The following is a 23,736-nucleotide window of genomic DNA, read 5'->3' as shown; positions in this document are numbered from 1 at the left end:
AGGGAGGGGAGATGACGACTCCTTTTTCATCACCTTTTTTTAAGAACTGAGTACCCTATGCCACGATTGACAGTGAAAGCTACTTGTTCTGCTGGGCACTGTTCAGGGAGGATGCAAAGGAAGTACTTACTCTAAAGATGTAGGTTGCTCCTCCTCCACCGCCACCTCCTCCAGCCCAGTCCTTAAGGTCCTTTTTTTTTTTGTAACCTTCTTCAATGAGAGATGACTCCCCTAAGCAGATCTTCTGGGTTTCAGGATTGCCCTGAAAGGAGACAAGAGATGCACTCAGATATAAGCAAAGTCCAACTCTTGAGAGCTGTCTGTATATATCAGTATAACAGTACTGTATTGTGATGTATGAGCCATATATATGTCAGTATAACAATACTGTATTGTTTGTGATGTATATGAGGCATATATAAATCAGTATTATCTTTGTGGAAAGTGAACTCTTCTACAAGGACCAACAGCTGAGGTGTCACCTCCGATTTGCAAACTCACATTACACATACAAGTGAACACACAAATGTTCACAGAAAAAAACAAAGCAAAACAGCAATAACTCATTATTGACATCACATAATTCATATTTAGTATATTTAGAACTTCTTATACCCAAGAACATTAAAATGTGTTGAATTATCGATTAATTCTCAGAACTTCCTTCCTGCTGGATTTATTAGGTATTTCTCAAGGACATAAACACATAAAGCAGACAGAGGCGACCTGCACATAGTCAAGCAACCTACTAACACATCTTGGAAGAGAAATCTGGAGTCTCAGCTTCCTATTCCTTCTAAACACTAGAGAACACTGAAAAAGCTATTAAAAAAAAAAAAAAGATTGTTTGGCCATCTCTAGATTATTTTTATTTTTTTTTTCAACACTGAGTTCCACAAATTTCAATAACTTTGTAAATCTGCCCATCTTCACTCAGATGATGAAATCTGAATGATTTCAGAAACTGCTATGTTGTCTCAATGCAGGTGAAATCCCTACTTGTGAGGGTCATGTCACATATCTAAGCCAAAAAAGTGGCACCAAAAAAGTGTCCTCTCATTCAAGGAAGAGGACAAAAGATGACAATGTAGATGAGGACCAGGGAAAAGCAAGAGAAGTAAATCTAAGGAGAGAGAACAAAGGTTTGGAGCTGCAGAACTTCTTCAGAGAAAGAAAAACAAACATTAGTTACTCAACGTATAAATTAATCAGGATTTCCAAAGCCTTTCCAAATAAAGTTGGGCTTGGGAAGTGGGAAAAATGAATGGAAACTTTTTCCAACAGCATCTGCCAAAGGGAGACAGTTAGTGGTGCGTTATACCTTGCAATTTGGAGAACAAGCCATGAAATGCAATGGAGTAATGAACAACTTTGCAGATTATGAGCTAAGCCTAGACTTCACTGGAGAGGGAACTGCAGGTATACAAGTGTATGTTTTATTTAGATAGATACAATCCTTGTACTATCTAAAGTGAAAAAAAGGCTGGGTTTTGTATCTGCTGCAGTATTTGCATAAGGCATCATATGCTCTGGGCAAGCTAAATGGTAACTTTGGATGCCTACAAGAATAGTGTATGTATTTCAAAACTCAGCAGTCTATCTGTGGGGAAAAGAGAAAACAGCTTTGTTCCAGGGCAGGGGTTGACAGATCACATTTCTCAAAAGAGACAATACCAAAGAATTCATGTTGAAAAGAGGCAACTTTTTCAGCCTAAGTGATAAAAGGACTTTCAAATCTTTGGGTCTAGCATTAGAGGACACATATATAAGCATTCACATCATCAATTTCTATTTTTCATGAGTGTTTTTTGTCATTACAAATGCCTAATCCAGGGGCCACTGTAGTTAGTGGGAAGATTCCCACTGGCTTTGATAGACTTTGGATTCAGACCTTAGTCTCTAAGCTTAGAAAATGTCTAACAGAGAGCAGCCACAACACTGCTGGATGCTTCCATAAATAATAGTAAATTATCTGAAATGCTGGCAGACAGAAAGAAACCCAGGCTGTGGAAAAATAAGAGAAGGAGCACACAGCTCTTCAGCTACTAGCTCCCTGCTTAAAATAAGCAGAAGAAATCTGATGAAGAACTTATTTCAAACACCAGGAGCTTAAAGCAAAGTTCCTGTGGGCTTCATATTTGTTTGTGCATTTTGGGATTGTTTTTCTTTTCAGAGTTCTTTATATTTGTTTTGAGATTCTTTCTAACTTGGTTTATTGGTTCTTCTCAGTCTCCTGACTGGATTTCATTGCTATATTCTGAGATTTCTATCTTTCATCAGCAAACCCCAAGCCACCCACTTAATCTCACTGAATCGTATCTGCAAAGCCTCTGCCCACATGTGCTTGTGCAGCCCTCACCCCAGGGCAGGCATCCTCCCCCTGCTGCCCCACTAAGATGTACAGCAGCTCATCTTTCTCCAGCTGGAAGGTGGCTGAGATGAAGACCCCGTGGGACCTCTTATTGTGGTTTTTGGCTCCCTTCCCTCCGGCTGCTCCATAGGCAGAAATCCTGGAAGAAAAAGTAAGTAGTTAGAGAGACAAATCTCATACTTCTCATCCCCAAAGCAACTCCATCTGCAAGCTCTCCCCAGCCTGCACTTCCAAACAGGCATTGCTTTCAGAGCAGGCTCCCCTGCTGCAGCATCTCATGGCTATTCTTTGTCTGAGACCCATGCAGATAGGCTGCTCAAGAGGACAGACCCACTCTACACCAGAACACTTGAGACAGAGTCTTCAGGAGCAAACAGCATGAGCTGATATAAACAAATCTAAAAGACCGAGGCTTTGGGACTGAAATAATGGCAGCAATTCCACTTGACCGGATGCCCACGCTCACTCCTGATTTAGGTCACCACTCCACCATTCCATGCTTCGCAGCAGCTCAGACACAGATCCTTACCGTTGGTGCTCCTGTTTCTCTCTCACTTCACTGCTCACTCCACTCACTCATTACAGATGGTCCCACACTTATGCTTGCTGAAACTCCACAAACAAAAAGTAGTTAAATGTGGCTGCCTCTCCAGCACATGCTGATAGTCACCTGTATCGGTTTGTGGCTGGCACTCTCCAGACTTGCACTCCCCGGAGCCTGCCCTCTTTCTCCACAGTCACCGACACGTTGCTGTCCTTATAGGCACTGTCACACTGAGCTTGAGTCGGTCCATGTGGACCACTGGCACCACATGTTGTGAACCACCAGAGAACAACAGATGTGTCCCCTGTGACCAAAATAGCAAGAGTTGGGGCAGATGTGAGCTTCCCTTTGTTTCTCAGACATGTGCACCAACTCACAGAACTATATAACCAAAGGGCGTCACTGAAACAAACAACTCTTCCTGTTGATATCTTTCCTTAATCCTTTGATAACAAAATTCATATTATTATTATTATTATTATTCACAAAGAACATTAATGACTTTTATATATAAAAAAAAACCCCAGATGATCAAGAGGAAGACCACTTTGCAGCAGCATATGCTGTCTACAGGACTTTAAAACTCAACATGTCTCTTTGATCACATGCTTATTATTATAATCATACTAAAAAATGCTTAAACTTGCATTTATACTGTCGAGGACTTGAAAGCCAGTACATGCTAAAGTTACATTTCTCTGTTCAACTTTAAAGCAGCTCCCTCATAATACAATCCACTAAGATACCACCCTTAATTATATGATCACAGAGTACTTACATTATCCCAACTTTATTCTAGTCATAGCACTCTGTATGTAGTCATTATTTGCCTTTTTTTCCCCTCTCACCTTATTTCCTGCACACTATTTAATAAATCATGAACTGCAGATAAACCCCATCAATTGGGGTGTCCTGAGGGATGGGACTTCTAGGAAGGGGTTTATCCAAGTGTCTCACAGACATTATCAAATTTCTCTTCTCAGTGCCAGTATGAAGCAAGGAGATATTATTCAACTTTCTAGACGAGAACTGAAGCATATACACAGAAATAAGGGTGGAAAACATCTGCCATTACAACTAGCGACCATCTACGACACATGGTGAATGTTTTAAGTGATTTGTCTCAGGCTTGCACAAGAACCCTGTGGCAGCAGCAACAGTCGGGAGGACAATCTCTTGCTACTTTCAGTAGGGGCTCTTTCTTCCAAGCTTTTTTTTCCTGGCTCTCATTAAGCATTATTCTTTCATTTCTACAACAGTGCAGCATATAACCATCTTCCATTTCACAACCCTTCTCCAAGGCCCAGACATATCCATCTTTTCCAGTGAATTAGATGGGTCCTAAGAATAAAACTATTTAATAATGCATTTTAAAATTGTAGGATGCAGTGCATGCACAAGGGCCAGAGTCAGAAGTAGAACTGTTTAAGAGCTGAATTATTATTAGTAGTAAAAATTATAAAACCTTGAAAAGAAAAACTCTAATATTTTTTTAAAGGAAAAGCCAAGCACAACTATCCCCAACAGACGTCATCCTGTGAACATGCAGATGGATCAGAGTGTTAGGTACATTAGAGAAATGTCTGCCCCCTGAGCTAACAGGAACTGACAGCAGTACAGATTGTCACATTTCAGGTGGACACAGACTTCAGGAGGTGGTGCAGTCTCACACAGGTATTTGTTGGCAGCAAAGCAGCCTCAAGCACAACCTTCCACCCTCAGGCTCTCCTTTAGACAGATCTCATGCACACAGATGTTGTTTATCCTCCAGAGTGACAGTCTCTACTGCTATCAGTAAACTGGTCCGCTATTCTCCTAGTTTTTCATCCAGTTTTTCTCCTCAATGGATTTCTAGATCCTCACTTACTTCCCCTCCCTGAATCTTCATCCTTACATCCCCTTACACCCCTATTCTCCATTCATTATGTTCACCTTCACTGCTCACTAAGTCTCAGTAAGTCTCTTGCTATCCCCAGATTTCTGTACTGGTCTACACCTTTCATTCCTGAGCTGGCTTTTGTGTGTACTCCGAATTTGAGTCATGCAGCTTCTGCTTTTACTTAAAGCTTCTTTTCTTTAAAGAGGTCCTGCTGCTTAAGGACTGGGGAGTTGGACTCCAGCAAACTGCTGTCCTATAGCCAGACACTGCCTGATATGGTCTTCACATCTCTGGGATGGATTATATTTAGTTGTCCTGTTGCTATAGGGCAGACAGATTATACAGAGGAGATGGGAAGGGAGCCAGCTTTTATAGCCAAAAGAAAGGTTTTCAGTACCGAATCATGTACCTGGGAGGGAGGGCTCTTCCAGGGGGTTCAGAAGATGCTCATCCAGGATACTAATCTCCTGTGGGTACTGGTGCTTTCCACCAAAATGATTTGGTTGTCTTCCTGCAATAGTTTGTAGAACGGATGAGAAAGATGGGAGAACAGTAGAAGAGAGATGGAAAATTTAAATATCACATGAATGAACCAAGTACAACCATTTGGTTAAAATAAGGGAATAATACCTTGGGTAGAAAAGGTGTTTTAAACAATCTTTTTTTATTATTATTCTTTTGGGCCCGTGCCTTGGGTGAGCTACTTGTATCTGGACTGTAGTCAGTGGGTCTTCACACGAATCCAATCTGTGTTATCCCATGCAAACTCACTTGCAGGATAAGCTCCTTGGCTAGCAAATTGCACTGGCTGTGATTACAAGAGAAGTTAGGAAAAGCATAGTCTGGGAGAACAGATACCAGGTATTGATGCTCTGCCGCTCAAAGGGGCGGGTAGGTGACAATTCTGGACAGAGGAATGAGTGGAGGTGTAAAGGAGAGTGATAGCAAACGTTGTTATCTTTGGTTCTGAATGGCGTCATTGTAAGTAAACCAGCCTAACAGATCTCTCCCGTTTCAACAACCAACTTTCAGCAGCTCAGACCTTGCTTAGAGAATAAAGTAATAAATAAAATTACATGTCTCACTAACAAACACAGTTAAGAAACAGCAGCATACCCTTGACACAAGCTGTAAATCTTTGGGCAAACCTTTTTTAAAAAACACTAAGTAAAATGCTACACTTCTGACCAGTGAAACAGACCTTTAAAAATCAGCCCTTTCTCAGAGAGGAGGGACTTCAAAGCAATCACTGATCCAAAGCATCTGAATGCATTGAGAACACCACACAACCAAAGCTGCCTTACAACAGGACAAAGTAATAACTGAACCCTTGCCTTGCAAACATCCTGTTTCAATAGTAAAATTGCCCATTTTTATGCAGATCTTTGATTGGAAAACCTCTATGAGAAAAAGAAGAGACTTCCTTCCATTTTATGAGCCCTCAGTTAATTTAATACTGAACATTTTTCATCAGTTGAAAAACATTACAAATATTTCAATTTGTTCCAGTTGTGAGAATCTAACAGCTGTTTGATGCTCTATTCAAAAGAGACTCACTCAATTCCAGCTGGACAATTATCTCTGCTGCAAAGCCACTGCTCTAAATAGCGATGATTAACACCCTTGTTAGCTGTGTCAGAAAGGCCAAATAACTAATTGAAGCATGGAGACCTTGCTGAGCTTTTACTCCTGAGAATATTCCCCCCAGGTCTGACTGAAGGCACACTGATGGATGAAGTAAAAGGGAGCTTTGTACTGACACACTCTGTTCGTACTGAGATAGAAAACGTCAATTGATGAAATGGTCAAGCCAGCGAAAAATGAAATTAACCCAAAACAAATGAACTGGATCAAACACAAGAAGGAAAAGCAAATTGGAAAGACAATGCATGGCCAGAAAAGATGCTTGGTCTCCCAAGGCCTGCACCGAATCATGAATCCCAAAGGTCACAACAGTTTCAGATACTTGAAGACATACAAGAAGTCTAGTTATGTTTGCCAGAGCGAAGGAATGTAAATCACTCCCTGAAATAGAGGGTCGGTCTGTGAGTCTGCATGGATTTTTTTTGCAGCATCCCAACTGTGTATCCTAAGGCAATGCCTCATTTCCAAACAAACAATCTTTCCTCCTTCTCCAAACAGTCTCAAACCCTCACGCGCTGGAACAAAGTTTCTGTCTCCTCCGTGCTCAGCAGCAGACAAGTTGCAAGACAGGCTGAGCATCACCGTGTCCACATGAGCTGTTAACTCTTAGAAGGCTGATATTTTATGCACTGTCAGACTTGAATTTATAAAGGTGGCATTTTCTACAAACACGGGATCCAGGGGCTGGTGCTCCAGTCTATTTTATGTTCCACTTCCTCCTCTGACAGACAATATGTTTACTGTAAGTGAACGGAAGGGAACAAGACTTAATTCATATTAAGGTGTGCCTATAGCAGAAAAACAGGAAGAGCACAGGACTTTTCTCAAGGATTTAGCTAACACTGTTGATTTCCACACTGACAATGGACAGAAGGAAGTGTAAAGGAGAAAGACAGGGCATCTCCTGAAGGCAAAGAGCTGAAGTGACTCACTCCCACTTCTCTGTCTCTGAGACTGTAATGAAAAAAAATATACTGGTCCTGTGGCTGGGATTAATCAGAGTAAGGTGCCTCACAGGATCTTCAGAGTGTGCATGGTCTCCTTAGAGACCCCACTTTACTGATGCAGGTTGGACGATTCCTGAAAGCCTCTCCAGATTGTCCTGGAGTGGGATTGAGAATGAGGAAGCTGCACCAGCTTCCCTCTTCCCCATCCCTTTGGCTGATCTAATGGATTTAAGAAGGTGTTGACTAGAAATGCAAGAAATGAGGCCATAATGAAGCCTGAACCACCCCCCACCATTCACCTCAAGCAATGAGACTGGCAGGTCAACAGAACCAGGGTCAGGGACGCCAAAGTCAAGAACTAGATATATGCTATACAAAAGCTCTCTTTGGACTACCTCACCATTTATAAACAAGCTTTCTGGGAAATTGTAAATGATGCACAGAATGAAGTGCAATACCTAGGCCAAGGGAGTAGAGTGTACTTGGGTAGACCACAGACCTGTGATCTTAATTGGAACAATATAATTCTTGGAGCACCGAAAGATAATAGCAAAAGCAACGACTGCATATGTCCTAAGGAGGGCAACAGTCAGCACTCTATTTGCCATGCCAGCCCACATTTTCATGTTTAGACACTCAAAATTCAGATCTCTTTCTACAAAAGCACCAGTTAATTAAAACAATAAAATACCTTTATGCCTGTCCCCTAGAAGTTTTCACAATGAACCAGACTCATGTCATCTGGTCTGTGACACCGTCATACACAAGGTGACTATATGAACCAGAAGGTGGTTTCATCTCACCTATTTCACAAGGAACACATCTGTCACTGCCCAGGAGGTGCCATCCAAAGAATGGTCTGTTTCTTTTTGTCCTTATTGTTGTTCCTTGAGCTGCCCTCGCTATCCACTTGTTTTCCTCCTAAATCTTACTGAATCTTCTCCCTCGATTTTGAGGTATATGGAAAACCTCACCTTCTTTCCCAGTTTGCATACAGATGAGCAGTGCTTGCAGAGTCTGCACTGGGTTTTGTAGAGCTTGAACTACAGGATTGAAATAGATGGAGAAAATAATATTTACGTCCTAGCAAGCAGCAAATTCTTCCTTCCTGCCATACGTCCTTCCTGCTGCCCTCATGCAAAGAATTCACTGCTTGGATCTTAATTGGCTCCATCACTGACATCTGAAACCTGTCCTTGCAAGGGAGAAATAATTTCATTACTGAAAACACAGCAGAGCTGCTGGGCTTCTCTGCAACCTAACTGAATTAAAGTCATGAGAAGACAAATGTAAGAGGGCTGCTTTCAGAGGCGAGAAAATGTCCATTTGCAAAGAGAATTCAAGGAACAGTGGCAAGTGCAAGGTTTCCAAGAAACATGTTTCCTTCACGACGTCTGTCTTCTGCATGAGTCACACATCTCCGGGTCACACCTTCAGAGGGGGTAAGTGCCAGCTGCTCCTGCAATTTATACTAATTGAAAATGAGGAGTAACGTGGGCAGTCTAATGGACAAGCTCTGATAAAATTGCTGCAGTGGCATTTATGCCCCACCTATTTGCCAAAGGAGACATCCCTACGCTAGAGCCAGGAAAATGTCCGCAGGTAAACTGAAGGCTCTCAGGAGGGCAATAAACTCCAGCAGTTGGGTGCACATCAGCCGGCAGAAGAGAATCTAGCAATACTCCCTTCAGTTTCCTCAAAAGTTTTTAAAGCAAAGTGTTAGCATGGAGGTCCCAAAGTGTTTGGGAGCCAAGGGTGTTAAGGAGCTGGAGTGAACAAGTGACATTACCATCAAGGAACATCTCTTCCTCTTAATTTCAAATAAAAACGTGCATGCTCAGAATTTTACAGAAGGGTAGTTTCAGTGCCCAGAGAAGAAAGGGACAGAGAACAGGAGACTGAATCTGACAAAGGTGGGAGGGAAAAGGGACTTTTGGGGATGAACTTTTAATGCACATCTGTTTTGACATAAGACTTCCCACATGCTATATTAGGTTACAGCTAGCCTCTGCAGGGACACATTATTACCCCAAATACTGACATACTAGGTGTGGTGGCATGTGAGGAGTAGCACAGAACCACTGATGCACATTTTGTCTGCAACAGAAGTCACAATTCAAGCGCTGCATATTCTCCGGTTCCTTTATGACAGAGCATATAGGTCTTTTCTCCAGGGACAAAAAGAAGGAAGTTTCTAGTATTTGCAAGTGGTTCAACTATCTGACCTCTTTCCACTTGTCTGCTAAGAAAATCCAACTCTTGCTAACATGCTTTAGAGGGTAGCACTGGCTCCATTTTTCAGAGGAATACATTGTTGTGAGTCACAGTCACAGTAACAAAGCAAAGGAAAGGACGTCTGTTATATATCTGGCAGTGACAAGCTGATGTACCTCCTTGCAGAGTAAAACAAACTTGTTGCAATAATCTAAACTTTACTGTCAGAGAGTCACTTTATTCCTTCATTTTCTTTCTTCCCTCCACTAAAATATGGTGACTTTCCCCTTTGGTTTCAACAAATTCCCTTCAGCTATCAATTGCCAGGGTGCATAGGTCAGCAGGGACTGCTGAAGAACAGTGTGATGTAATCCTGCCATTTAGGAGCAAGTCTAGTGTTTCTTGCCAAGACACACAGACAGGTCTCAACTGTGTGATACAGGATATCCCAGATTAGAGGAAAGAAAAGCACTAGGAGACTGTGACACACTGTAAAATTGCCTCTACTTGCAATCTTCAGTGGGTCTGAGGTAGAATGGCATTGTGCTGTACAAGCTAACACAAATGATCCATGTGTGCTCTGTAGGGAGAACAGAGCATGTGTGTCCTGGATCCGTGGGATGCTGATTACGCTACCCAGATTCTTTAAGGGATTCTGCAACACTTGTGGCTCACCGTCAATGAAGCAGTCCAGTCCAAATGTAATATTGTCGATTGCAATGTCAGCTTGGGAATTCCAGCCCCAGGTTGCCAGGAGGTGCAGTTGAAACCTTTGCAATAAGACAGAAGTTTTAGAGAAGACAGACAAAGGGTCAGGAGGAAAAAAAACACCAAACAACTAAACCCACAATGTTCCTTTATCATCCAATTATGATCATCACTATTTAGAATGTTTCCTTCAGACAAACCCTGCTGAGCAGCCAAAAGGGCTTGCTAGAAATCTCAACCACGCATCAACAGTTAGTAAGGGCCAACCAACATTCACATAATGCCGCAGTTCGTGGGGAACAAGAATGAGAGCCCTACTTCTGCTAGCTGCACACACATGTAGAAACACAAGCTACTGTCCCTCGCTAAAACACAGAAAATCCTCCTTATTCAATTGCTATAAAGTCAGGGAATTAGACATGTGCAAAAGAGAAGGGAAAAAAGCAATCTCCTCCTTTCCATCCTCAAAGAGATAGCCAGAATAAAAACTGAACAGCAATATCCAAATAGACAGGAATCTTGGGCCTGATCCTCAGCCAATATAATTCAACAAGATGACATGAGTTTATTTCAGCTGAAGGTCAGGACATTTTTTATTTCAGCCATAACTCCCTGAAGTGTTCTCTTTCTGGGCTTTCTCATCTTCTTCCACCATGGCCAGGCGTCTGTCTACTTATCTAGGAGGTCTGTCACGTTCCATGTGCACTGCCACATTCTGAATTCACAAGGAAGAAAGAAAATGGGGTGAATGATCTCCTTCTAATAGATAGGACTGAATTGTTCATTAAATTTCAGAAATAAACAGATGTCCAATGTCCAGCCCATTCAGAGCTTATTAAAAAACGTACAGAGAGGGCCTCTACTGCTGTCACTGGTGAAGCTCAATGATTTATGAGAGCTCAAACACTGACCTGTCTAATACATTAATCATTCAGCATAGGAACACACTTGTCCCAAATTAGTGGCAATAAAGTATGTGTGCATATTCCACCCATCAGCCAGGTATTGGCCCATATCCACGGTTAACAGGATGTTCCATAGATGAATCAAAATCTTTAGGGATAAGCTGCTTTTACCCTAACTCTGGAGTGGTCCCTTGTGCTTGAATGAAAGCATTCACACCTACTGCATCTGAGCGCTCTGGAGCAAATGCAAATCAGGGGTCGCTTGAATGCCCACTCTTAGCTATGGGGTTAGCAGGGGAATTTGCTGTTAGATCCTCTTCCTACGGAAAACTGTCTCTTTATTAGCAGGTTTAGCAATACTTTTGTATTTTCAGACCTCATACATAAGTCTACTGACACAAGACAGTGATTCCCCTAACCATTTGAGGGAAGAGAAAGTCACAGCACTCTCAGCCCAGGACTAGGGCACTTCTGGGACCCACAGCCATACATATGGCACCACAGCCTACCCCTTACTTAAGGCGCCCACAAGGCAGAATACCCTTGGCCAGATCAAGCTGCTGTGTCTGGTCCACAGAGTCAGAGCCCGAGAGGGTCCACAGCACTGCACTACAAGGTAGATTCTGTTCCAGCTGAGTACAAGTGGGAGCCTGGGGAATGACCCCTCCTCCCCCAGTGCATGAGAATAGACATCTCACAGGCTCTGTGCTCCGTATGCCTCCCCTTCCTCACCACTTCAGAAAAAGGGAAGGAATTTGCCTTTTGAACTCGGTGCTGTGTTAGCCAGAGGGGTTTCCAGTGTTTCTGCTCATTGACTCATTTTGCTGACTCCAGCATATTACGCTCTCCAGCTCTCTAATATCTGGTCTTCTGCCTGTCTCGTTTTCTTCTGACAGCAGCCTTCTTCCCTGTGTGTGTGAACTAAGAGAGTGAATTTGCCAGCTGATGACCAGAAGCAGTTTTCCAAGTAGCTAGATGCCCACTCAACTGAGAGGTTGATCAGCAAACACTAGTTTGTTTTTCTTCTCTCCTAAGAAATAAATTCACCAGAGGAAGCCATTGCTAAAAATTACTTATGCATCCCCTCCATGGCCTCCTTCTTCTATCCTAAGGCTTCTCTACTTCTAGGCCCATCAAACTGTTCATGCCCTGCTTCAGCAACTACTGGTGTTGCAGTTCATGTCTACCCCTTTTCCTTGTGTGATCTGTCCCTCCCACCCGCTTTGCTACTGGCTATCATCCCTTCAAGGAATCTGGGAAAAATATAACATTTTCACACCGCAAGAGAAGGAAACTAGTTTCCTGAAGATTCAGGATACAGGAACTGTACAAAAAAATTCCCTAAGCACAGCACTGCTGGAGTTTGCATCACCAAGGAAAGCCGCCAGCACCCATAAATATATGGAAAAGTCATTCATGGAGGTTTATAACAAACTGTACTAAGATTGTACAGCAGTGTTCATCATACACCTCAATTTACAATTGTCTGCAACTTCACCAACTTTAAACCAATTTAGGATAAACTTTTCTATTTTGGGTGATTTCACAGAATCACAGAATCATCTAGGTTGGAAAAGACCTTGAAGATCATTTAGCCCAACCATTAACTTAACACTTTGGTATGGCTTGCCTAGCAGTCAAAAATATTTTGCCAGTGTTGAGGATGAGGCAATGCAGGGATTCATCATTTTGACCATGCTTGAAAATTCTGACAACTTTTTAAGTGCTCTGTGTTACCAGGTATTGGAAGTGATGCCAGAAATCTGTGAGGAAGATTCACATGGCAGGGATGAGCTTTTTTCCATTTGAATTGGAATCTATTCAAATTTTAGGAAAATGTCCTTGAAACTTTTAAATCCCTGTCATTTCCATGCCTGGTTGAATTTTTTTTAATCCTGCAGTCTCCTCTTCCCTGGATATCTTCAAGCCTGGGGCTAAAGGGTACTTTCCATGGCAGTAGTTATGAAGTGTGTCAGGTCCTGCTTCAGCTACATGAAGTGAGAACTGCCCTTCCAAATTTACAAATACACTTTTTTTTTCCCCAGATCTTATTTGTTTTGTTGATCCTGGCCAAATAGGAGAAAAAAGCTGCCTAAACTGAATCCAGAGCAAATGAAGTGTGGCATCTTGGAGAGGTTGGGGAGCTCCCTGGAAACTTTACAGCAGGGGAGCTTGGACTTGGTGTGCAGGGGCTTTGGGCATGAGATCTATGGAGAGAAACAAATAGACAGTCAAACAGGAAGACAATAAACCTTTACTGTACGTCTAGGAACATTGAAATAAAAGTGCACAAGAATGAACTAGGAGGAGAAGGGCATGGAAGTGTAGGGAAGGGAGTCAGACGTAAAAAGAAATGCCAACACACAGAGACATAGCACCTGCTGGAAGAGAGATGAAAACAATCAGGGAGGAGTTCAGAGAGGAAAGTTATGCCTGGAAGCATGAGATAGATAAAATGGATTCACAAATGGGAACCTGAAGAAGGAACAGAGACCAAGTATATGAAAACAAGGAAGGAAGGCACTGACTCCTCACAGAAGCAGGTGAGACAGGACAGAAGGAGCAGAATATGGAAGGAACAAGGCGAGAGGCCTGTCCTCACTTGGGGCAAATAGCTGCAAAACCTTCCAGCAAAGTGTGTGCTGTTTCTGTTATAGATCAGTGCAGCAAATGACAATATATTACTTCTGTTAGTCACTTGGCTAGCTCAGGTAGCACAGGTTTGCTTGCCAGATTGAACAGTTCCAGCCTCACCCACAACAATTGTCATTGTTGTGCCACATCAGCTTTAAATTTGTTTGAAAATGACGTACAAGAAAGTTACATGAAGTGAAACAAGGTAGAACTACTTGAAGCACACCGTCATAATACATCAGTGCATGACCTACCTACTTCTCTCATTTCGTCCAAGTGCTCAACTCTTTCAAACATTGATATTCGCATACTGTAATGTTTTTAATTCAGTGCTGGCTAGTGCTCCCTAAAAGCCTCTTACTGTCCATTCCTTCCTGCCACAGAAGATCCATTTTGCTTGAGAACTGAGGACTGGTGCAGAAAATTGGAGGCTTCAGGGGATAAGCACGAGGGACCATATATCAGAGGAGGCAGAAGGTCTTAAATACCTCTGAAGAGCCCCTAGGGCTCTGCTGTGGTTAGGTCCACATGAAAGTGCCTGGGGAAAAGAGCTATTCTGAACAAATTCACTGGTCATACTTTACATAAGCAGAACTAAACAGATGCTAATCCACGTGGCTCCAGGTTAGTTCAGACAACAGTACTAAATACAGGGTCAGCATGCAGACCTATCCCATCCCAAAGTAATAATTCAGGGCAAATATGTGTATGGTGAACACATGAGAATGCTGAGACCAAAGACAATAATGAACTTAAACTCGAAAGAGGGTGGCACAACACCATCTCTCTCTGAGCTTTACTTCTGCTGGGCTCTGAATTGCTGAATTCCAGACCCAAATCCCTCAGCCTTTTACACAGAGAGAGAAAATCTGAAGTTAAAGTGAATCTTCTCACACCTTCTAATCCATGAAGTTTTGAGACATTATTTATTGCCAATATTTGGTAGATACTTTTCCATTTATAATATTCACTGTATAGACCTTGAGATTTTTTTGTCTTAAGTGTCCCGTGAAACAGGCCTTCCTGAGGAAGATGCAAAAAACCAGACTGGAGCAATTTTTAAGTTGTTTGTGTCGCGCAAAATAACCAGCTGCCAACACCAACTACATGGCTTGAGATTGAATGACACTGGGTGAGGGAAGAGAAATACCAGATTAAAATAGATTGGGTTGAAATTCTTTGCATCTTCAGTATTTGACTTCATTTGAAAACCAATGTCACATTGTATTTTCACACCTAAACTGAAAACTTCGGTGCAAGGCTGATTTGGGCAAAAGTCTTTTCCTGAGATTGTTGCATCAGTGACGTGGCAATGAATGACCTTCAGTTGTCTAGGCTGCACTGATATAGATCCTAGACTTAACAGCTGTATTGGCTAAACTTTGGTTTTACCACTCATTTGACTCACATGGCTGATTTTACTGTGGGAGTACAAAGTGCAGCTATGTTAATAATGCTGTTTCCCTACCAGGAGCACTTTACCACTGGGACTATGCTGGCTTTCCCAGATTGGCAGAATGTTTTTCGTACAGACACTTGCTATCTCCAATACCTAAGCACTGTTTGAAGCTGCAGACACACAGTGTGGGCTTGTGCTGAGCTGAGCTGTGTATATGCATGAAGATATATGCATGTATGACAGAATACTTCCTCAGCAAGCAGAATTGTAGTACTCTTGTAATTTTTTCAGTAGAAATGGCCCTGGAAGAAGGCAAGAATGATAGTGATGCTTCACAACAAAAGCAGTGATAACTTACTAAATCTCTAGGGATAACCCTGGATGCCACCAGTGGAGCTCTTACCGGTTCTGAAGCACTGGCATTGGTAAGGTGATGAGAAACCAGTGATCACTCCAGCTCCCTGCCCTTTCCCACACTGGCAAGGTGATTGGAACTCCTGTTACATCTTCCCTGACAGACAAGGAGATGGTACCATTGTAGCTGCCAAAAACATGCACTGCAAATTGGATCTGTAACAGAGAAAGAAGAGAAAATGAATGGTATCCTGTGATAAAAAGGAAGTTCTCATTTCTCCCCTTCCTGGGGATTTGACATACCAAACCTTTGATCCTGGGTCAACCTGTTTAATGACGAACACCACTAAGGCCCACCCCCAGCTTCTGTATGACTTATCACTGTTCTCAGCACAGAATTTTCTCAGTGGACACCCTGACTGACACTCCTGTTGGGCTGCTGTTTCCCAGCCACTGATGACAATATCCATGGCCTCAGGCACCATGTGGGTGAGAGAGAACTGGTTTCCTTGTTATCTCCTTCAGGAACACAGGCTTAAACGTTTTATCATTGAATGCTTCTTCTAGAGTCAGGTTATTGCAGAAAAACAATCCTAACTACATTCCTCTTCAGTGTTCTCACCAGCTTAAAGAGTCCTGTGAAAGGGTTTGAGCCACAGTTTAAGGATTCCCACTGTAAGCACCCCGGTTGACGTGTTGTACTGATATGGCTCAGTCTATACACAGGCACTATGTACATCACAAAAGCACTCCAAGGGGAGAGCTGCCCTGCCCCAAATGCCCTTGAGTTAAGGAATTAGGCTGTCTCTAGAGGCTGGAAACCTCAACCCCTATACTTGCTCCACGTCATAGGAACCATCTGGATTGTAGCACCTATATGACAGGTAAGCAACCTGATCATCAGGCCATTATATTGCAGAGACGCCAGCCCCAGCGGGAAAGGGAGTATGCACACGTGTGTGCTGTGAGGAGCAACCACAGGAATTTCCTTACTCCTGAAATGTGGGTTCAAATCCTTGCCAGGGGAGGAGAGAATGGGCCCAGACCTTCTGTGATCTGTACACCATAACCAACAGTTACTGCTTCTCCTTCTCCTGGTTTTGTGAACCTAGCTCCAAACACATTTTATATTATTGGAACAACCCAGAAAATTTGACCTATATTTATAAATATAAATTCTGAAGTTGCATTTTTGGCACCTGCACTACATTTCTTTTGCCAGCTCTAATTAGGAGGCATCAAAGCTTTCTGGTTTTCCCTAGCAGGGCTGGACTCCAGCTCAAACTTGCAGCTTAATTTTCCTAAGTGTTATGAGTATTATTTAATATTTTTAATTCCAGCATCTTGGAGCTCGCTTCATTCTTTGTAGAGATGGGGACTGAAGGCAGGTTATGTGATTTTATCCATGCCGGGTTGTCCCCACCTTTTGAAATTCCTGAAGAATATGAACAGAAGTTTATCGTTTTCATCTATTCCTGGAAAATCTAATGCCTGCTAACTTCACACTCCTGTTCTCAGTAAAACTGTCAAGTTTGTTAACTCCTACGGAAGTATTGCAGAATTTATGACGAAAAGTCTCAGCAGCAGGTATACTGAATGGCTCAACAGCCCAGCCAGGCAGCTCCCTTTCCCACAAACCAGGGCAACCCTGTACAATTCTGGGTACCCTTCAGAGGAACAGTCGGTACAGTTAGGCTGGGGAGTTTGCTATACTGAGGAGTTGATTTGGGGCTCCTGCTTTCACTTTCAGGGGATGCACCTCATGTCTCCTTTCCAGTTTTCAACACGTACCTAGCTAGGTGGTATATCCAATTCTTCTGCTTTCTAGTGTTTTGTAGAGTGTGCAGAGACACAGGAGAATGGGCTAATTGTGTAAACAGTGCCTATAACCTGATGATCCACACCGGTGCTAAGACAGAGTGATATACCTGGTAGTTTTCAGTGGTGATGCTGGCTGGCAAGCTGGTACTGTAAGCCTTGGCCATACCGCTCGTCTGATTGCTGTCTGCTCGCAGGTAGAGGAAGTGTCCTGTGAACAGACAAGTGAATCAGAAAAGAAAATATGCGCTTTTTTTATAGTCTTTTGAAATAATTTAACATTATTCTGCTGAAGCACAGCATAAGTAAGATGACAAGCGTGGCTTGAGAGCAGATCTACTAGTGAGGATATATATAATAAGCACTCTGGGAGATTTCAGCAGCACAGAAGTCAACATCCCAAACCCTTTCCTGAAAGATGAGTGCACAAACCTCAGACACCACTCAAGTGTTTTCCCATACAGAAGCTCACACCAGTCACTGAAGTCCTGATCTCCCTGATTCTTATACCATTTAGCATCAGTGACTTGCTGAGACAAACAGTGGGCTGGAAGAGCTTATTTGTAGTCTTTGTTCCCAGGGACAGTTTATACCACCTCTCAAGAGACAAACGGGACACTCCTATGGACACCATTTTGACAGGGAACTGCAAGTCAAGACTCATTTGTGCTAACACTTCTGAATTTCAATCTGAATATGTGGGGGTCTGGCCTCTCTTTCTTGTTTACCAAGCTGACAGTTCTGGGCATTAGCTGACTTTTTTTACTGTGGTATTCAATGGCACAGAACGTGTACAATCACTTGGTCTTGGGATATGCTTACATGTGATGCTCTTCCTAACCCACTGGTGGAGTCTGGCAAGGGTCTCAAAAATATTTGTTTCTACAAGCTGCCTAGTTCTGTTGGGCAATTTTTGTGATGCAGCAGCTATCATGTTGCTGCTGAAGTACTCTGCAATTGCATAGCTCATAAGAGGAAAGAGGGAAGAAGTACATGTAGAGAAAAGAGAATTCATTATATTATGTAATTTTCTTAAGGTGAAGGAAATCCCGTCTCTGATAGTTTTGCATTAACTTTGTTGCAAAATTTGTTTCACATAGAGTTTTGAATCATGTTCAAAAGTTCATTTTAGGTATCTTTAACGTTGTTATAGATAATACTGATGCTAAATGGTTCTTTGGCAGTGATTCTAAACCAATTAAAAGATCCATAAGTTCAAGGCTTATGTACATACACACACACACACAGAGAGCGAGAGAGAACTATGAGGAACCTACCGCCAGTGGCTTGCAAGGTAGACCCTACAAATGAGTCATCTTGAATCGTTTCAGTAAAGCCTTGAATAGACCAAGGAGATGCTGTGGTTTCATTCAGTGTCCAGCCACATGGACCCTCTTCAAAAGAGCAATGTGAGCCCTTTGGGAGACTGTCTACAATGGAGAATAAGAAAAAGCAGGAAAATTGTAGAAGCTTGATTATGTAACAACACAAACAGCAGAAGTCAAAATTCACTGTGGTGGTCTAAACTACCCAACCTATGCTGCATAGTTTTTCAATGCCAAAATATTAAATATGTCTCATTTGTTTATTTCCAGAGTCACCATCAGAAAACCAACACTGCTTCTGGAGTTATTTGAGACTTTGCAGTGCTGTCCTTGCTCTAGACATGCAAAACTGCAGTTCCCACAAGCTAAAGAATGGTAAATCACTGCCATGTGTTTGTAAAGGCATATGAAATTGCAGGATCACAAAATTTTTTGTGTCCATTTAAAGGAAGGACAATCAACAGATTATTTTAGATCTCTGCCATTGTACTTGCAACAAAGCGAAATACTTCTTAGCACCACATACACTGAGTCAGGGGATTTCTCTGTCATGATATGCAAGAAGAACACTAAACTGGGACCCTGGAGGGACAGATTTATGACTGTGTTTCATGGCTGGCACTAGAAAGATAATCAGCACCTTCCACTGAGGGGAAGTTCAGACCTTGAGTCGAGAAGGAATTTCTCACCCAGCTGCAGAAACGTAAATAACATTTTGCCTTTCTCTGAAGTAGCTATGAGAGGCAAGTCATTAAGCTCCTTACAGTAATATTTTAAAAAAAACCCAAACCAAACAACACAAATCCATTTAATCCTGTATAGGGTGAATTTTCAAAGAGAATCTTGATATCCAATTAATGTAAATAGGCTAAATTAATTCAGAAGGCAAACACTGAATTAATCTAGAGATGGAATCAATTTAACTTATTTTTCATTTTAAATTATTTTTTCTAATGGGATGAAGATTCCCATGAAGTGCCATGGCACATACTCACCACACCTCACTCCCTCCTGTTCTTTGGCAGGGCAATCACTGATGAATTCACATATTTGTAGGTGGCTGACACAGCCTCCATGAAGGCAGGGGAAGCTGGAGCCTTTGTCATATGTAGAAAGACCTTGGTTTTCTTTATCTAAAGGAAAAAAGGGGAAAGAAGCCCAGAAATGTGTTGGTAGAATGTGTATGACCTTCAAGTGTATCAGCCTTCATGTGTAGGACCTCAGAAAGTGTCATTTGGGTGATAAGTGATACTCACCTCTGCTTTTTACCATGTAGGTTTCTATCCAGCATGAGATTCCTGCAGATCACCTCAGCTCCCATGGAGACCAAATTTACTGCTCCTTTCTCTCTTATTCACTCTCTTCTGCTGTGTTTGTGCTATCTTTAGATAAACACTTTTAATTTATTTTTTAAGAAGGACCTTGCTGTTTCCTACCGCGGTGTGCTCCTCCGTTCTGCACACGCGACTGTGCCAGGCAGCTGTGGCACGCTGCATGACATTCTGCTGCTGGAGGCAGAGCTACCCGCTTAGCTCCTGTCCTGACTGACACATTGCGAAGCCCTGTTGAGACTCAGGCTTAACTAACAGTCCTGCTGCTGACACATTTCTGCGCCAGCTCTGTGGCACCCAGCCCATGAAGACAGCTGCTTCCCCAGCAAGTCTGCTCACTGCACAGGAACTTCACTCACAGTCTAGTCAGCTGTGCTCCGGGAGCATTTCACTGACTGCACAGGTACCCGGCCACCAGACTGAGCACAATTTTTAAATCTGATATTTCCCAAAAGCATGACTCTTAATGCACCCAGCCTGCCCCATGGATGTGTGTGCATGGATCTGTAATGGACCTGCAGGCTAGTGTAGGTCTCTTCTGGACCTACTCCCCCCTTTAGCAGAGCTCTGCACAGAAGTTCCACTGAGATTGTTACTGCTCTGGAAAAAAATGCAAAAGTTAGGGAACCAGTTCCAGAAGAAAGAGAAAAGGACACCTCTGCAGCAATCCAGGCACACAGTCTGAAAGCATTTCTCTATGGCACTTGCGTTGTGCTGGGTACATGTATCATCTTATTTAGGGACTGAGTGTTTAGCATAGCGCTTCAGGCTGTATGCATCCCCTCAAAACTCCACGACTGTCAAAAAATAATTACATAAAAAATATAACTTTTGTTAAATTAAAAGATTAATGAGTGCAGTAGAATTAAATCTCAAAACTAGTCTCATGGTATATTATGAAACAACTCAGTGAAACTGGTATTCAGTATTCTTTTTTTACAATTGAAGATTTTACATTACATTCCAAGCTATTTCTACAGTGTCTGCAAAACGGAGGCAACAGCATCATATTAATGCATGAAAAACAGGAAGCGAAGAAGATTATGTCTCCAACCTGCAGGCTGCCTGTGCTGACTGACTCTTGTACTTCCGAGAAGCCTAGATGACGTTAGCAAGGTTCTGCACAGCTACTGAGGATCATTTGCATGACATTCACAACAGGACTGTGCATGCCAGGTAAAACTGATGATTTCTGAGCTCAGCACTCAGTACTTTGGAGAAAGTAACTACATTCCAATTATTTTCATTTCAGACAGAAGTTCTCAGCCCGGCGGTAGCAAACAGACCCTACGGAGTGCAGATCAATGTTTCTTTTCTTTATAGATTTGGATGATAGAGCCTCGATATGGAAAAGGCTTTGGTGACACAAGGTAGTCTTTTGTTCTTGATTATCTAAGAGAGAATAATATTAAATGCTAAAATAATCTAGGCAAGTACTTTCTTCCATCCCTCTTGCTGGATGCAGCATAAACGCTGTTTTTTCTCACTCAAAGATCAAGCAAAGCTGAAAAGCAGAGAGGATCACTTAAATCAGTGCTATGTATAATATATAATCAGAGCTTCAACCCTGCCTTTGGAGCACACACACATGTGCTCACACACATAAAACACATGCAAATGTGACCCTTGACAGTACTGGTAAATACTGCTAGAATCTCTAGAGGAGACTCAACTTTCATTTAAATCCCACCTGACTGACTCCCTGATCACACTCACCAGTTTTGGTGAGGATGCTGCTCTCTTCTCTGACTGCATTTGGTTATTCCAAACCTGACTGTATTGCAACATACCATGAAAGCAGTTCCTGAGTTGCAAGGAGCCCACTGCCAGTACTCCAACCTCTTGTGCTCCACAGTTTGAATACAGCAAGGTGATTTTAAAAGGTCTTTCTATTCGGCCAATCTGGGCCATCAGGTATTTCCATTTCATCCTAGAAAACAACAAAGAGCTAACAGACATACACACAACAGCTGAAATCCATGGAGTCTCTAGCATAAAGATTCTGCACTGCACCAAACAGAAGTAATAGTATCGACAAGGGGAACTGACTGATGAATGTAAACTCCAACATAACAAACAGGTGTTAATATAAAACAAATTGTGTTCAGCCTAACAAGCTCATGTTTAGTTATCTTTGCTGCAGATCCTGTTGTTAATGATGAAAAGATTCCAACCATTCCCAAAGATTCTTAAGTTAAAATGGGATTTAAATTATCACCAATTTTGTACACCAACATCCCACACCCCCTCATATGTCCCTTCCACATATATGGTTGTGTTCTGCTCGCTCTTGCAAGCACAGATCAACCAAGAAGTTGCAGAGGTCTCTGGATGTCCTCAAACTGACAGTGACACTGTATGTTCTGGAAGTAATGTCTGGCCCTGAATGTTTCTTAGTTGTGTCAAGTGTGAGAACCTTTTTCTGTGTGTTCTCTATCTAACCTCCCAGTTTAACAAGCTAGAGTACACCCAACAAAGCAAGGGGAAGAAGAGATGGGGGGTTCCAGAAAATGCAGATTGCTCTGGCAATTCACATTTCGCCACAGAACGAATGCCATAGCCTCTAGACAGCGTAGGTTTCTCAGCTGTGCAGCACTTGTGACAGTTCAGAGAAAGACAGATGGTCCCATGCACTCTAATTTTAAAGATGGTTGTTAGGCATTGAAAGCTTAAGAGAGATACTAGCTAGGAATTGTCAAAGTACCTCGCTCAAATCAGTCTGATGGAAGTCAGCATATCCAGGTGTCATTTAAAAATCCAGCAGGATTCTTTAAAGTATTTTTATTTTTAAAAACTGTCCTTCTACCTCATGTTAACAAGACAATAAAATACAGTTAAAACTATATTATTTTTTAAAGGGGTCGTAGCAAGGATATTGGCAAAGGAGTCCTTGCCCTAAGCTCTTTTCATACCCGACATGCTGCGATGTTGCCGGGGGCACCCTTGGCCTGACATGGGGTGAGGTGTCAGTGCTCTAAGTAGCGCCAGTGGGATGATAAGGAGGCCAGGCCACACTGTTAAGCTATGTTGCTCCGGCTCTGCTCCTAGTATTGCTTTTTCATTTGGGAAATGCCTTCAGCTGCCATGATGTGGTCGTCTAGCCCTTGTCCTGCCCCAAAACCACCTTAGAAGGCAACACTCAGACAACAAACACATCTCTACTGAACACAATATTAAAATCACAGAACATCTAATTTGCAACTTGCAAAAAACCCAAAGTAACTTTAATTTTTTTTATCACTCTCCCTGCTTTTACTTGTCACTGGTTAGTTACCTAACTCATTCTTCCCTCCACAAAACAACTATATACCTTTTTCCAGTGAGTTTCTTACTATCCCTTCTATGGCATTCCCCTGTTTTCCACTTTCACCATTGAACACACATACCACAGATATCCTAAACTCATCTGAAGTTGAGCTCCTCTTATCAAGATAACCCTATTTCTCCCATTTCCTGCCCCATCATATCATATTCAATAGTTCAATATCATTTAATTCTGCTTCAGAAATGTCCAGCCCTAAATCAGAACTGCACCATCTCTACTACCCAAAGGAGAACAACTACTTTACTTTAATTTTGTATTACAGTGCAGCTTCAGGAATGTCCAGTACTTATAAATATACCTTACAAATACACTTATAAATATATTCCCCCCCCCCCCCC

The 23,736-nt window shown here is 42.3% G+C and overlaps 1 protein-coding gene across 3 annotated transcripts in view; it reads right to left on the bottom strand.

Moving 5' to 3' along the window:
* Nucleotides 1–23,736, bottom strand: part of LTK (leukocyte receptor tyrosine kinase) — a 107,188-nt gene that overhangs the window by 28,072 nt on the left and 55,380 nt on the right. Inside the window, exons 1-10 of one of the 3 annotated variants that reach the window (XM_026849357.1) lie at nt 21,864–21,998; nt 19,738–19,875; nt 18,695–18,847; nt 17,528–17,628; nt 15,649–15,815; nt 10,275–10,369; nt 5,204–5,305; nt 3,042–3,219; nt 2,360–2,510; nt 131–262 (exon numbers count right to left, since the gene is read on the bottom strand). In XM_026849357.1, the coding sequence (XP_026705158.1) occupies nt 131–262; nt 2,360–2,510; nt 3,042–3,219; nt 5,204–5,305; nt 10,275–10,369; nt 15,649–15,815; nt 17,528–17,628; nt 18,695–18,847; nt 19,738–19,875; nt 21,864–21,984 (1,338 nt within the window). In that variant the 5' untranslated portion in view covers nt 21,985–21,998. Of the gene's footprint in view, nt 1–130; nt 263–2,359; nt 2,511–3,041; nt 3,220–5,203; nt 5,306–10,274; nt 10,370–15,648; nt 15,816–17,527; nt 17,629–18,694; nt 18,848–19,737; nt 19,876–19,998; nt 20,091–21,863; nt 21,999–23,736 lie in introns of those variants that run through there. The other 2 variants (XM_026849358.1, XM_026849359.1) reach the window with 2 other exon arrangements.

This window comes from Athene cunicularia (assembly GCF_003259725.1).
Source record: "Athene cunicularia isolate RWA chromosome 5 unlocalized genomic scaffold, athCun1 chr5_part1, whole genome shotgun sequence".
Taxonomy (NCBI): Eukaryota; Metazoa; Chordata; class Aves; order Strigiformes; family Strigidae; genus Athene; species Athene cunicularia.
Note: the sequence above shows the minus strand (reverse complement) of the source record. Positions and strands in the feature narration are given on the sequence as shown.